This window comes from Ictalurus furcatus, chromosome 22, assembly GCF_023375685.1.
Source record: "Ictalurus furcatus strain D&B chromosome 22, Billie_1.0, whole genome shotgun sequence".
Lineage (NCBI taxonomy): Eukaryota > Metazoa > Chordata > Actinopteri > Siluriformes > Ictaluridae > Ictalurus > Ictalurus furcatus.
The window spans coordinates 9961641-9978310 of record NC_071276.1 but is presented as its reverse complement, the minus strand read 5'-3'; the positions used below and the strand labels follow the sequence as shown (position 1 = coordinate 9978310).

General features: G+C 37.7%; 1 protein-coding gene across 1 annotated transcript in view; it reads left to right on the top strand.

Moving 5' to 3' along the window:
• The window catches only part of col27a1b (collagen, type XXVII, alpha 1b), a 73464-nt gene that overhangs the window by 25540 nt on the left and 31254 nt on the right, over positions 1-16670 (top strand). The window contains exons 8-15 of the mRNA XM_053610816.1: positions 4584-4628; positions 6955-7008; positions 9605-9649; positions 10636-10689; positions 11373-11417; positions 13341-13394; positions 15079-15123; positions 16130-16183. Coding sequence (XP_053466791.1) covers positions 4584-4628; positions 6955-7008; positions 9605-9649; positions 10636-10689; positions 11373-11417; positions 13341-13394; positions 15079-15123; positions 16130-16183 — 396 coding nt within the window. The remainder of the gene's footprint in view (positions 1-4583; positions 4629-6954; positions 7009-9604; positions 9650-10635; positions 10690-11372; positions 11418-13340; positions 13395-15078; positions 15124-16129; positions 16184-16670) is intronic.

The window sequence follows — 16670 nt, the reverse complement described above, 5'->3', positions numbered from 1 at the left end:
ATACTGAAACGACATGCAAAACACACACCAGGAAAATGCACACATGCCAGCCTTAACAATTTGCTAGGGGTAGAAGATAAATGTCTTTAATTATTAAAAAAATATGCAATTGTTTGCAAATCGCAGTGCTCCCGGATTCCGGGATTTTGCGATCACAGAAATTGATGAAAAATCAAGCAAACTCTGCAATATTCAGAAGAGCTTGCAATTTTTCTGTTACCACAGATTTTCTGCAGATTTTGGCCAAGATGTGTCGTCATATCACAACACACATTCAGCCAAAGCTGTGCTATAATGCAAAAATATCATATCACAATTTTAACATTTTGCATTACAATATATCATTTTGCTTTTTTGACATATTTGGACAAGCAAACAATTGATCCTCTTTGTGTGATAAATGTAGGGGTGTACTTACTTTTTCCATGTGACTGATCTATTTTTTGTTCATTTAAATTGTGAAAATTACTACAAAATGTCAATTTTATGTGTCATTTGATAGAGTGTATCAGGCACTTTCAAAGAGGATGAAATGTTTGCTTGTCCAAATATGTAAAAAAAACAAACAAACAAACAAACAAACAAAAAAATTTCCATGGGGTGTACTTATTTTTTCACATGACTGTAGGTTCATAGATGTTTGTCAAACATTTATTTTATTTTTATTTTTTAAAAAAAGGTATTTTATGACAGAATGGAAAGAAAGTGAAACAGAATTTTTTTTTAATGTCCAAGCAGTTACTGAGTAACAAAGACATTCTAAAAACACTGAATTGATGATATAGATAATATTCAGATGTCATATCATGATATTGCTCAGCTCTACCCTCAACTCCTCAGTGTCTCTGGCTTGCAACACTAGAGGGCTGTTTCAGTCTGGGAGATAAAAAATTGGCACTGATGGTTATCCTGGACTTTCTCATTTTCTTTTCCATTGCTGTGTAGTTTGGCATGGCTGGCTTCTCCACTTTAACTCTTCTCATGGGACTGAGGTAGCCTTATATATACTGTGTATGTACACAGCTGCATCTCAAAAAATTAGAATATCGTGGAAAAGCTCATTTTTTTCCGTAATTTAATTCAAAAAGTTGAACTTTCATATATTCTAGATTCATTACTCATAAAGTGAAATATTTCAAGCCTTTTTTGTTTTAATCTTGATGATTACGGCTTACAACTCATGGAAATAAAAAATCCAGTATCTCAGAATTTTAGAATAAAGAATTTATAATACAGAAATGTTGACTTTCTGGAAAGTATGTTATTTTATGCACTCAATACTTGTTCAGGGCTCCTTTCGTATGAATGACCACATCAGTGCGGCGTGGCATGGAGGCAATCAGCCTGTGGCACTGCTGATGTGTTATGGAAGCCCAGGTAGCTTTGATAGCGGCCTTCAGCTCGTCTGTATTGTTGGGTGTGGAGTCTCTCATAGATTCTCTACAGGGTTTAGGTCAGGCGAGTTGGTTGGCCAGTCAAGCACAATAATACCATGGCCAGCAAACCAGTTACTAGTAGTTTTGGCACCGTGGGCAGATGGATGGAAATCAGCATCTCCATAAAGCTTGTCAGCAGAGGGAAGCATGAAGTGCTCTAAACTCTCCTGGTAGACGCTGCATCGACTCTCGACTTGAGAAAACACAGTGGACCAACACCAGCAGATGACAATGCACCCCAAATCATCACTGACTGTGGAAACTTCACACTGGACTTCAGGCAACTTGGATTCTGTGCCCCTCCACTCCTCCTGCAGACTCTGGGACCTTGATTTCCAAATGAAATGCAAAGTTTACTTTCACCTGAAAAGAGGACTTTGGACCACTGAGCAATGTTCCAGTTCTTTTTAAAGGCTCAGGAAACTTTTGCAGGTGTTTTGGACCATTATTTAGCTGATTAGAGCTTCTCAGGTCGACATTTCTGTAATATAAATTCTTTATTCTAATATTTTGAGATAATCCTTTTATCCTGTGTCATTCCACTTTATTGCACATAACTTTATTTATGGACTTTAATGTTGTGAATTCTTTATATTTGCGGATTTCTTGAGTTAAAACCGATGTCTGGTGAAAATTTCATGTGAATAACCTCATTGGAAATATGTTTACTGAAATAAATGTTGATGCATTCAGTACTTATTTCCCCTATTGTACATCATTCAGGGATAGACTGAACATTGTTCTTTGTCTTCATCTCCACAGCAATCAGTTCCGGTATAGAGATGTTACACACTGTGCATGCTTGCTTTGATCAGTATTTCACCTCTGTGCCAGCTTATTATTTATGTTGTTATTTGCTTTGAAAGGAGGCTACCATAATTGCATGGCCTTTCAGGACCTGTGTGTACTTAGTAAAGAGATTTGGCCTCCCACCATGCTGTCTTGTGCAGTAATTTGCTGTTGATGGATTGATTGGCATTGGCAAAGTAGCAGCTGCAGGGTGTGTGTTTGTGCAGGCGGTAATCCTCATCAGTGTTGGAATGCTGAGACATACATACAGCAGCCACAACTATAAAGGCCTGATGCACTGTCTGTTCTAGGTGTAGACAATTCCTAATACACATGTTGTCTGCCCTTTATTATCTGTCACATGCATTGCTCAGAGAGTGTAAAAGCTATTTATCTAAACTATTTATCTTTATTCTCACTAATACACTAGAGGAATAAGCCCTTGTCCTTGACTTTGGCTACTTCTGAATGCAGCTTTCTTCCTTACTGCCTATATATATATATATATATATATATATATATATATATATATATATATATATATACACACACACACACACACACACACACACATATATATAAACGGTTATTACTTCTTCTCAAATATAAATGTGCCAAAAAAAAAAATTAGGTGCCAATTTACATTTAAAATCATTGTTTACATATGCATATTTGTGTTTAAATAAAACCATACAGTCTCCCTGTGAGTTCAAACAATCACTTTCAATCACTTCCTTATACTCTTTTTATATGTACACTATATGGCAAAAAAGTTTGTGGACACCTGACCATCACACCATATGTGTTTTTTGAACATCCCTTTCCAGATTCAATCCCCCCTTTGCTGGGAAGGCCTTGCTCTAGATTTTGGAGCATGTCTGTGAGGATTTTCCATTCAGCCACAAGAGCATTAGTGAGGTCAGGCACTGATGTTGGGTAAGGAGGCCTGGCACACAATTGTCATTCCAGTTCATCCCAAAGGTGTTCAGTAGGACTGAGGTCTGGGCTCTGTGCAGGCCACCCATGTTATTCCACTCCAACCTTGGCAAACCATGTCTTCATGGACCTCGATTTGTAAGGAAATTGTAATGCTACAGCATAAAAAGCCATCCTGTACAATTGTATGCTTTCAACTTTGTGGCAACAGTTTGGGGAAGAAGCACATATAGGTGTGATGATCAGATGTGTACATACTTTTGAGCATATATTTTTTGCTCATGTTCATGCTAGGTGCCAATAATTTTGGAGGGCACCATATACTAGCAATGATTTTAAAGTATTTTTTTGTGGGTTTCCGGGTAAAAGGGAATTACAACATGAATGAATAATTTCAGCTACTGTTAGTTTAAAACAGTGCCTTGCATAATTCTTCAGAATGGTTTGATTTGGTTTCTTGGCACCACAAGAAAAAACAACCTTTTTAAAAAATTAAAAACACACCTCTTCTAGTTCAAAGTTTATCATTACCCAAACTTACTTTTCATTACTGTGAGCATGAAGGTGATTACAACTTACTCTGCCAAGGCACACACTGCTGCGTTGCTTCTTAATCGAAAACAGTTCATTCAGCAAGGCTTACCCGTGATTTACCACTACAATAATTGCATGATATTTTAAATGTTCAAAATCATATGCATAATTCTTCATAGCTGTACATAATTACACATAATCCTCCATAGCTGTCTTATTGCTCATACTTTAAGACCCTCACGTCATTTCCCTAACATTGATCGTGCACTAAAGCAAGCCTGCACAATTCACTAGTGTACAAAAACAATGGCTTTAATGATGATGACCTCCAGAAGCTCAAAGAATATATGGGGAACTGAGTTGACTCTCCAAGTGCTGGATGACATAACATAAAATCTTCCTCGGGAGAGTTTAAAGGTGCATTCTGCAATTATTATGATTGGAAAGTGGCTCCAGATCTGCTTATAAGGAATAACTGTTCTGTACTTAAACAGTCATTGAGTTCCTTACCACTCATTGCTCTTCCATTGCTGGAAAGATTTGTAACAGGCTTTGTACGGGTCAGTTTTGCATGTTCTGCATGGAAACTATACAATGGGCTCAGTAGGAGTTTCCTTTAGAAGAGTCATGATCTCCGTCTGGTGCTGAGTTACAATCAGCTGACTCAAGCCATTTAATGGGCTTTGTGGTGATACTCCTACAGTGTTAAAAAAAAAAAAAAAAAAAAAAAAAGATCTCACAATTCATGAACAGCTCTTTATGAAGACAACAGTTTTTTTTTTCTCTTGTAAATATAGTCATTCAGCTCCTTTTCTTGGGCCCCTGCCGATGACCAACACTGTTTACTGGAATGATCTCTCACCCTATTCACATTTTTTCTCTCTTCAGGGACAAAAAGGTCATCCTGGTCCACCTGGCCATCCTGGAGAGCCTGTGAGTTTTTAATACTCCATTATCTTCCTTTATATATAACATTTCTATTTTCACTTCAGTAGAGAGATGACATCAAATAGTTCTGTAGTCTCTGTAGAATGTTGTCCAGCTACAGAGACAGTTTTGATATAGAAGAATGGACAGAATCCAAAACCACCGCATGCTAAAAATCACTAAAGATGCCATAAATGAATATGCGTAGCTATAATCGGTTTGGCCCGTTAATATTAAACTTGGCCAGACTGCCTGGTTCTGTGTGCTTTCTTTTAGACTTTATAATGGACATATTACACACAGTGAATACTTGTGCTTCAGTACTTTGTTACACTTTTATAAGACTTTTTTTATGTAAGTTTATGTTTCTTAAAAGTTATAATAGTCCTAGTGCTCTTTAAGTAGCTTTCCATTGCTGCGAATATCAAAAACATTTTTGTCAGAATGATTCATAGTCATTACTTAGTAGGTAGCATACAATTTCATATAAATTCTTTCCTTGCACAGTAATTGCATTTGGCTTACTAGCCCATACAATACATCATAAAATGACATTCATTGGGTGGCATTACAAAGTTCCATAAGCTGAAATAATAAAATGTACATATAAATTATAAAACTTAAATGCATTAAAAGAATAAGCCTATGTCCTTGGTTTTGGCTACTTCCAAATGCACCTATACACATATATGTCATGTGAAAAAAATAAGTACACCACATGGAAATTGTTGGCTTTTTTTGACATATTTGCACAAGCGAACATTTGATCATCTTTGAAACAGCGCCTATTAATGAAGTTGATATACTTGAACAAAACCACAAGGAAAAGTATCATTTTCAATCATTTATTCAATAGAAATATCAATAAATGTGATATTCTTCTGTGGAAAAAGTAAGTACACCTTTGGCCTCAGAAGCTAGTATTGCCAACTTTAGCAGAAATAATTTCTTTAGAAATGATTCCATAACCCTCCATTTCTTACTTTTGAGCAATTCATTGTTAGATGTGCCAGATCATTATCCTGTTGAAAGGTCCACTTTCAGTTCAACTTCAACTTTCGGACAGATGGCCTCACATTATCTTCAAGCACTCTTTGATATGATGCAGAATTCATAGAATTCATCAATGAATGCAAGCTGTCCAGTGCCTGAGGCAGTGAAGTAACCCCAAACCACAACATTTCCACCACCGTGCTTCACAGTTGGTATGAGGTGCTTCTCCTGAAAAGCTGTATTTGGTCTGCACCAAACATATCTGCTGTTACTGTGGCCAAACAACTCTATCTCTGATTCTTCTGTCCAGATCACATTATTCCAAAAGACCTGGTCTTTGCCTATATACTCATTGGCAAACTGTAGTCTTGCTCTAATGTTCTTTTTATACCGCAAAATCTTTTTCCTGGCACACTCCCAATGTAGGTCAAATTTGTGCAATCTCTTTCTGATTGTAGAAGCATGCACGTTGACACCAATTGCAAGAATTACTAGCAGATCCTGTGATGAAATTTTGTAGTTCTTGGAGACTTCTTTTTGCATCAGATGGTCTGCTCCTGGGCTGAACCTGGCCAGTCCTGACAACCAGTCCTGGAGAAATTGGCAGTCGTTTGAAATCTGCACCAGATGATTTTCCTTACAGTGGAATGATGTATTTCAAATAATTGCCAGACTCATAGGCATCCACAACCTTTTTTCTGAAGGCCTTACGGAACTATTTAGATCCTGGCATGATGACACCGCACACCTCAATAGCAAAGGGAACACCAGACACTAAATGTGAGAGTTTTAAATAACAGCTGCACACCCTAAGCAGGTTCTAATCACTGGCACCCAATCTTGAACACCTGATTAAAATTTTATGGATTTGAAGGTGTGATAAATGTAGGGGCGTACTTACTTTTTCCATGTGACTGATTTTTTTTATGTATCATTTGATAGAGTGTATCACCTGTATTAATAGGATAAAATGTTTGCCTGTCCAAATATGTAAACAAACAAACAAACAAACAAACAAACAAACAAAAAAACAATTTCCATAGGGTCTACTTGTTTTTTCACATGACTGTGTGTGTGTGTGTGTGTGTGTGTGTGTGTGTGCGTGTGTGTGTATACATATAAATAAAATAGGGAAAAAGCTATTTAATATTAGGCAGGTGAGTGACATGTAAATTTACCAAACAAAAATCACTGCTTTCCTCAGCTCTTTCTACATTTCTCATAATTTATTATTTATAAAAAAGTGAGTTGTTACTACTAATCACATATTTATTGGGATGAATTCATCCTTTCAGTATATCTGTCACATCAGTCTCTTTCTTTCTATACCATTCTTCAGGGAGACCAAGGGCCAGATGGAAACCCGGGTGCCAAAGGTTATCCTGGCAGGCAGGTGCAGTAAATTTCCTGTTGTGCTGCTGGCTTGTACAGTGGTCTTAGAAATGTATGCACAAAAATTCTGTACAGGAGGCTAAAGATAAAGCCATCAGCTCTTTACACATGCTCCATGTTTGACATTCTCTGACATGGAAAGTAAGTTTGTCTTATAGGCAAGACTGACACTACACCACATCATGCCTAATCTTCTTTGAACAACCTTAGGCATGAATCACATTCCCAAGCTCTGGAACATTGTGTGGTGCGTCTCTTATGGCAGCTCTCGGCATGATAATTCGTGCTCTGGTTCATCCTCATAGACTCCAAACTCTGCACATCTGGCGCAGTGATTTGAGTTTGGCTTTAGTTGAAATGTTTATGATAGCAGAGATTCACAAATCTGGACAATACTACTGCATTGATTATTAGACCTGCTTTACAAAGGCCAGCTGGAGCGTTGGCCAACATGGCAGATTACAGTCATACTGTTGTCTTCGGTTTAAGTGAAGATGCTCTGTGATGCAAAAACTGGAGATTTGAGTTTGTTTAAATGTACCTGAACCCCATATGTGAAATGCAGAACAGACCCAGAAATGTCTCTTTCCATGAACTGCCCCCTATAAGTGATCTCACATCCACAAGATTTACCATAGTCACTATAACTACAACATTTCAGTGTTCCAGAGCGCCAGTCATTTACATTGGGGCCTGCTTGAATTGGCTTCTATTAGTGGAATTGTAAATATTTGAAAGAACGTTATATGGAACTTGAGGTGGTGTTGATAGAAAGTAAGGAAACATGGCTGGAGATGAGGTTTGTAGTTTACAGTTATCAGTCTATTCTTGTTAAAAAAAAAAGCCACGCTGGTTTTCTACTACAACTTTAATAAAAAACAGACAGTTTCCACATGACTCTTTGCTTCATCAGCACAGTTATGTTTCTCATTACAGCATGCTAAGATCAGCATTGGCTTTGTCAAGCTTGATTAGTTCTCAGACATTGCTTTATTGTGCATGGATTGCAATTGCATTAATGTTAAAACATTTGATAAACTTTCTGATAAATATATGACAGTAGATATGTGTGGCGGTCTGAGAAAACCCAGCCAATGGCATAGTTGTTGAATTCTGGCAAACAGCCTATTAGGGTTTTAGGGGTTTTCTGCCTGTACCATACTTTTACCCCATAAATATACTGTATTTTACAAAAATGATGTGGAAATTTACTTTTTAACCTAGTCTATCCTCCTGCAAATGTGTTGTGCAAGGAGCCAGTTTAACAATTGCAAAGGTAAATGTAGTCAATCTGCCTAAAGATATCTAAAACCTTGCTAGTTACGTGTTATTTCCTCACAGAGTGAATGTTATGCTTTGATTGATATCTAACAAGTTGTTGGATAGCGAGGTGTCATCAAGAAATAGACATATATCTGAATAATTTAGTTTGTAATCGGACATCAGCTGTCAGTGTCAGTGATGATGGAGCGTGCAGTGAGCATGGAAGCTTTAAATGCAGTTTTGTCCCTTGTTCACCTCTTGATGGGGTTTCCCAGCTCGCTACACAGTTATCAATGACTTAAATTGCTTGATGTGGCTCAACAGAGCACAACAGAAAAGCATTTGCCATGTCCTCAGGAGACTCTGGGTCCAAATCCCAACAAAGCCACAGCCATCCATGGCCAGGAGTCAAGGGAGCAAAAATGGCCATGCTACAGCTTTCTGTATGTAAGAGGGTAGATAGCACTATCCTCCAAGTGTTATGTGGACTGTGAGACAGCAGTTTGTAAAGACGTGGTTGGCCTCTTCGAGGAAACCCAGTTGGTAGTTGTCATATGATGGGGAAGAGCTGGATGGGTTGGCAGGTGACCAAACTGGGAAGAAAAATTATCATTTAATAATAATAATAACAAGAAGAACAATAATAAGAAGAAGAATCACAATAATACTAATAATAATAATAATAATAATAACAATAATAACAATAATAATAATAATAATAATAATAATAATAATAATAATTGCCTGACCCTGCATACATTAATTATATAATATTAGACTTCACTTTAAGTAATGATAGGGTTTCAGCAAAGATAGCTATAAAACATTAAATACAGATGTGGACTTAACATTGGTAGTCTCATGAAAGATAGACTGAAATGGATGCAAATACAGTTAGTTTATTAATAGAGCTGACAAACTAATCCAAATCGTGAACCAAAAGTCATAAACAGGAAACAGGTAATAATCAGGTGATTAGCAAACCACAAAAATCCAAAAACCAGGTAGCAAAACAAGATCAAGACCAGACTATCAATACACAGAATGAACGGCTTGGTAAGGTCAGGTAAACACACTATTTATGGTGATTGGGAACAGGTATACATGATTAGAAATCCGGTGACTGTGAACATTACAAAGTTCATGTGTTTTGGGAGGTGTAGTCTGGGGTTGCCATGTTTGTAGGCCGCACTGCATTCTGAGAAATGTTGTTTCTCGACAATACTGGAGTTGACTTGACAGGCAGCATTATTCTAATATCAGTGTGTGCATAGTATTATGAATGATTTCAGCTGAAAACCCAAAATGCTACTTCACAGTTTTGTGTTTTGTAGGGGTTGCCAGGGCCAATAGGAAATACAGGACCAAAAGGAGTTCGGGTGAGTGACTTCAAGGACGTCAGTTCTTATGTATTTCCTGTCTTTGGCTATAGCAATTCTAATGTATTATACTAAATAGATAGTTGGACTCCAGGGCAATAGCATACACTGTGCTAGATCTTTGCTTGCTTTTCTTGTTCATACAATACATAGTGTCTACTGACATGAGTGCTTTTCATTCTCTGGGCCCTTTAAACATATAACCCAATGTCTTAAGATATATTTATTTTTGGATGATTGCTAGAACATAAACAGCTCCTGGTCATTAGCCATATTTTACATTTCCAGTCCCTTAAATAAACCCAAGTTTTACAGAATACTGCATTATTTAATGTAAGAAGCTTTGAAATCATAAATCAGCAGTCTATTGTGGTTATGTAGAGAAGCACAAGACTGTAAACATCTTACATTTGCCTGTTTTTGGTAGTCAGAGTTGATTTCCCTTATAAAAGTATCAAATTTTATTAGTTCCATATGTATATAGTATGCCTGCATTGTCAAATGTTTAAACACATGCACACACAGTTTGGAAGATTGGTTCAGAGTAAGATTTACTCTGTGATTACTCTTGAAACTGTGAGAAAAAGACATAAGATCTTACTGTACTGAGACACAATGCACAGTTTGTTTGGTTGTCTTGTCATTTCTGTATATCTTCCCATGAAGTCTCATTACATATTGTTGTATTCATTCATGAAGTCATCATAACCATCATTGCTGTGTCTTTAAACCCAGTGCCACCCAGCTGCCCAGCCTCAGTGATCCCTGGCGTGAGGGTATGTGCCCTTGGACTACATCGTGGAAGCCAGCACCATGCAGTCCATGGGCATATACACTTGCCTCAAGGCCTAGGTCTTCATGAAGAGTCACCATAAACTGAGGCTACCTGCTGGACTTCTGTAGACTTCATCTGAGGCTTTAGTGTAGCTCCAGACACTAGAACCACTCATGTTAACAATTCCTCCCATCATTCTCTCCTTTTATAGGGCTTTATTGGAATGCCAGGGCTCTTTGGTCTCCCAGGACCTGATGGAGAAAGAGTGAGTTTAGTCTTTAATTTTGACCTTTAGCCACACACATGACATGCACATGACTCTATCAGTAGCATGAGAGTTAGCAGTTAAAACATGTTCTAGTGCAATTTTCCTACTTATTGAAATTCTGAGACACTGAATCACTGATACTGCAACCTATTTAATCCCAATCATAATATAGTAAGGAATAAATTTCCTCCAGAAACATGCGGTGGAGAGCCCTGGAGCAGAAAGTGGCAAGTTCTATTGGAGAAAACCTTGTGGTTTACTTTATTCCCATGAGCACTTTACTCGTTTAATCCAGGCAGTGTAGAAAGTTCATGCTCATGCTGAGGGGCATGCTCAACTAAAACCACACAGACCCTCCCAGCAACGGTGGGCACTCGTCACTATCCCAATATTTGCCCACGGTCTTTGTGCTGGCAGAATTCCTACGGTGTGGGAATTATAAGCCTCTCAGGAGATGGAAAAAGGTCTGCCACGGATTAGCCAGATCAACTCTCCCATTTTCAGGCATGGACAGAGCGAGCGTGCTGTGCTCTGATAGAGTCTCTTTTGTGCAGGAAAGAGAGTGTTTTCAACAAAGACTCAGCACATTACATCCACGATAATCACTGATTAACTGACTCCCTTTGTTCTTTTTTTGTCTCCCCCCCTCCTCCTCTCTCTCTCACTCTTTTTTTATGCAGGGTGCTCCTGGTGTTCCTGGGAAGAAGGGCAAGATGGGTAGGCCGGTAAAGTTTTCTCTCACCATTCTCTCTCTACAAGTCTCTGTGAATGGTGTGTGTGTGTGTGTGTGTGTGCGCGTGTGTGTGTTAAAAATCACAGCAGTGTCAAGTTCTGAGTTGGATTTCTTAGCTAAGATTTTATGGATGCTTGTTCAAAGACCATACAGTGTTTCCCGGCTTAAAATGACTTCCTTGTGTCTATATGTCCCCACAAGACATCACTGTAAATCAGTCCATGTACTGCTGAGACAGTTGAGTCCTAGTGCTTGATGGCCAAGCAGATTATAGCCTTTGATGCTGTCTGGATCAAGAGTCAAAGTATATGTTGTTTTAAGGATCCTAGCCATAGAGCTGAAGTGAATGAACTGCAGAATTTAACAACAAAAAAAAACCCTAACTAGAGCTCTGTGAGAACCTACAGGTTTTAACACTGTGGATTTTTCTGTAAATGACAGTTTAAGAGAAAACTCAGTAAGCATTAAGTATATATCCAGATGTTAATTATAAACAGAAAACTGATGAAAGCAGGCAGTCTTTCATAGCATCACATTCTCATTTTTGTGAGTCATCCACAGTGCATATCCTCCTCCTTCTTGAATCATACACATGGGCTAATTTGGCAGTAAACTGGGTCATTTTCTTATCTATTCTGGTCTGTTTTTGGCAGAGAAATGACAACCGAACAGCACTTTCTCCTTTCCATTTTAGCAGTTATTCCATGGAAATGACCATTTTCTTATGAAACTGCATGTTTTGAAAATGAAAAGTATTCTGTTTTCCTGGCGTTTACAATTCTTCATCTCAGTTCAGATTAAGAAAAAAGAACACAACTTCTGTCGTGTTCTGTAACAGAGAAGCGGTTCCTCAATGCTGTGGTGTCTTCTCATATACTATTACAACTCAGAAAGATGTCTGAGATATTCCTATGCCATATATGTCCTTTAAGAGACAAAGCACTCTGTGTGGTTTGAGTGTGGCCCGCACACATCCAGCAAATGCCTCCGTATGACATCACGACCCCACATTGTAAATAATGAAATAGTAGATGGATGTGAAACCGTGCTGTCAGCAGATCCCTCTTTCTCACTTTTTTCTCCATGCACTTTGTCAGCCTAAGGAAACACACAGCCAATGGTATTTCCTGTATGGCAAAATGACAGAAATGAGCATCATTACCACAAGCCTTAGTGTTTCACCACAAGTCACAGCACAGTAAAACATTTTAGTTAATTATACATGCTGTCAGAATTTTCATTCAGTTTATTTTATATATATATATATATATATATATATATATATATATATATATATATATATATATACACACACACATACATATATATATATATATTGCCCTCTGTGTGTATTGGCTTGTATTACAAATCAAAGATCTGCTGAAATACTCAGTTAAAGCTGAACATGCAGTATTTATCCTCTACTCCAGTTACATCTTGGCAACCACACTAGTTCTGTTAAAGCCATTTTAATTTTCGCTCACGCTGCTGTTGAATTGTGTATTCACATGCAGGGATGTTTTGTACTGCAAGTCAGGAACATAAGTGCTTTAAAAGAATATAGGTCTGGACCAAGAACCTCCATCATTAAGCCCAGTGTTCCCAGGACAGGCTCCAGAACTGGATGAAGTGGATACTAAAAATGAATGAATGCTTAATATAGAGTCCAAACACGTCTGTTCCAGTGACAGCTTGGGTGAAAGCTTTTCCTTGGGTTCCTAGTGATGTTGCGCTAATCTACAGGACATCAATTTGATATTAATTTGAGACTAATTGTGGTGTCTCTCCTTAAAGAATGAAGATGTTGTTTTGAGGACTGATCCTACATCAGAGCCAATTGGGCAACGTTTTGCCAGATGCCTGCTCAGTTGTAAATATATTGCAGTGTCTCAGTGCCTCCCTTTCCTGTGTTTAGGGCTTTACTGGGGATTTTGGCGAGCGAGGACCACCAGGGCCTGACGGAAATCCAGTGAGTATCAATATTCTGTGACCTGCAGATATCTGAACTTACTATCTGTAGCACTTTATAAGGTTCTATCAGACCTTTTTTTTTTTTTTTTCCAAAAATGAGTTATAAGTATGTATACAAGTAGGACACTGGATATATGTGAGAACTTTTACACCAACATTTTGCTTAAATATATGAAAGAAAAACAAAGTTGAAAAGTTATATTTGAACTGACCATTCATTGAGAACCTTTGACTTAATGTCTTAAAGTATCTTAAAGTAACAAAACCGACAGGTAGAACTATATAATCTCATAGTCTTGATTTCCCATATAATAAGCAATCTGTACTAATTGCCTAGAGGTCACACAGAGAAGCAAGGATCGGATTTAAACACAGTATTAGTATCATTACATTTAGATAACAGTATGATTACTCAACAGCCTTTAACTTTAGGCAAGACCATCTTAGCCATAGGGCTTACATATGGGTACCTAAACTTTGAGCTCTATGAGAACCTGCAGACTTTAACACTGCATATGTTTCTGTAAATGATGGTGTAGGCGATAACTGGTAAGTGTTCAGATGTTACAGTACTGGATAACAGTATAATAACATGATTACTGAAAACACTTTAGGCTTTATCTTTGCTTAAAAGACCAATCCAGGCTCCCTGACCTTTTATTGCACCATTCCAGCTTGTCCTGCACCACTTCTAAAAGCCAAACTGACCACAGCAACCACCACATGCCAATAAATACAACCACTAACTGCCACCACAGTCACACACACACCAGGCCAGTCAACACCATATCACCAGTTCCAGAGCAGACCTGGAAACACTCGTAATGAGAACCGCAGCTGTCGTTACTGGAACATGCCACAGAAAAAAATGGTTTTGCCATCTGATAGATCGCTTTACTTCTAATGGCTTGTTCATAACTTACTTTTTTGTTCCATGTTTTATACCTTGCCTTTGATTATGTTACATATTTGAATTTTTTTTATTTAACCCACTGATAACTGCATAATTCCTTGATTCATTCATATTCCATGACAACATTCATTCATATTCAGATTGAGAATATCCGATTTTTATCATATCTACAATGAGCATGCTACACAAGATATTTTACAAATGCACACGTGTACAGTAAATACTTTTTTATGAAAGTAATGAGGCATTTAGCTTAAGGCATTTAAACATGAACTTCAACAGAAACATTACAGCAATATTCTGACTGACTGATTCTGACCCTCTTGACTTTTTTCCCCTGTGTAACCTTAAACTTCCTTTTTACTCCTTTCCTCTCAATCCCGCTCCTTCATTCACGAGTTATTCAGTAAGGGCTGCCAACCCATCTCCCTTCTTTCAACTCACATAAAAAATAGGAGAAAGAAAACACACACAGGGGATGCTTTTGGCAATAGAGGAAGTAGAAGTGGCAGCTAGCAGCAGGCCAGGCACGCAGCAAAACAAGTCTTTCTCTGTGCTTCACAGCAGCCTTCTGTCCAGGGGAGATACGAGCCACAGATTAGTCTGTTATCAGGGGAGAGAGACTGGACTCTTTCACCCCTGTGTCACTCTACTCTCGCCTTCTCTTTACCTCTCAACTCTGGCCAGCCTCAGAAACTCTGAACTTTTTCTTCAGTGTTTAAAATAGAAACTAACGATTCTTTGTTTCTGCATTCTGCTCTCTCCTTAGGGAGAACTAGGTCCACCTGGTCCTAGTGGGGTACTTGGCCTTATTGTGAGTATAGCTTTGCTTTTATATAACTCTTTAAAAATTCTTAGAGAGTCCTTATAAAATTTCTGTCTTTTGTTATAGTCAGTCTTTTCCTTGTTTAATACCAAATACTTTTTCCATTCCAAATTCAGCTATAAATCTGTTTAACTTTTGTCAGACATATGAATTGTGTAGTCGTCAGCAGCTAGAAATGTACTTTCTAGAGCACAAAATGCCATATTGGATGTGATGCATTAAGTAAGGAATAAAACATGACGGGGTGTGCTGTTATAGGAAAATAATCAGTGACATACACTAATCAGTGAGTACTGCGATGCTATTATCACACTGAAGTTGATTGTTTTGCTTTAACAGCACTCCCTGGAGTGCTTTATTCTTCTTATCCCACAGCAATTTGTCAGTGATTAAACTGATAAAGAACAACACATGATACTTTGTATCTATCTGTAGTTATGTTTAATGTTGTGGAACATCCACTAAACAAGTCAGTTACTGTTCACACATACATTATAATATCTATAACCGTTCATAAAATCCAAACTGAGAATTACACATTACTGTGTTATACTGGATTTTGACTATTTTCCTTAGTTTTGAAAAATAAGACAAAAACCCAGCAAAAAAATATGCTCATTGTCTACTTAAAATATAAATGTGGCATTAATCAAAAGTTTGCACTTTCCAAACAACGTTTCTGTGTTTCTATTAGCTACAAAGGAGAAATCATTCGTATATAAATAGCAACACGTATCTTGCGGAACACTGATGATAACAGACTGGACTTGGATCTATATATCTAATAATAAAATAACCTCTTCTTCTTACAAACAAAATTGTGGGATCAAGTAAAAGTTCGGAATTTGCACGTTTGATAAACGGGCAAAAAATAATGAGTATAGAATTAACAGCACTACAGTGTTTTGTTGCATAGCACTGTTAATTCAGAACTATACATGGTCTAATATTTGTGTATTTGTGTGTGTGTGTGTGTGTGTGTGTGTGTTGGCAGGGGGACATAGGACCTCTTGGAATCATGGGTCTTCCAGGGCCTGATGGACCCAAGGTAATTAATTAAACATCTCAGCTGTTTTATTTGGACATTCAATGAATCACATCTATGTTTTATACTTTCCAAGGAAAAAAACAATAAGGTAGTGTTTCATCTTCACTGAACTGCAACTGTTAGAATTTCTTTCAGGAGGACACATTAGGCCTGAACAAACACAAGCACACAAAAGTCTCATGATGAGGTGAAACTGATCCACCTCCAGGAGCGCGATCTCTAATCACCGAATTGTTTTTGGAGTTAGGAAGCGCAGTGCGCTCGTCTCATTTTAGACCGTTTCTCACTCTGTACTTTTCACATCAGTATAATCTAATCTATCCCATGAATTTTTGGGCAAAGGAACGAATATTCCATGCAAATCTATTATTTATTTATTTATTTAGTCACCCTTCTTTTAGACTAGCATTTGTCCAAACCATCAAACAAAAACAGTGATTAATGCTCTTCTGTTTTAAGCTTTAGGACATTTGTGATTTCTGTTTGA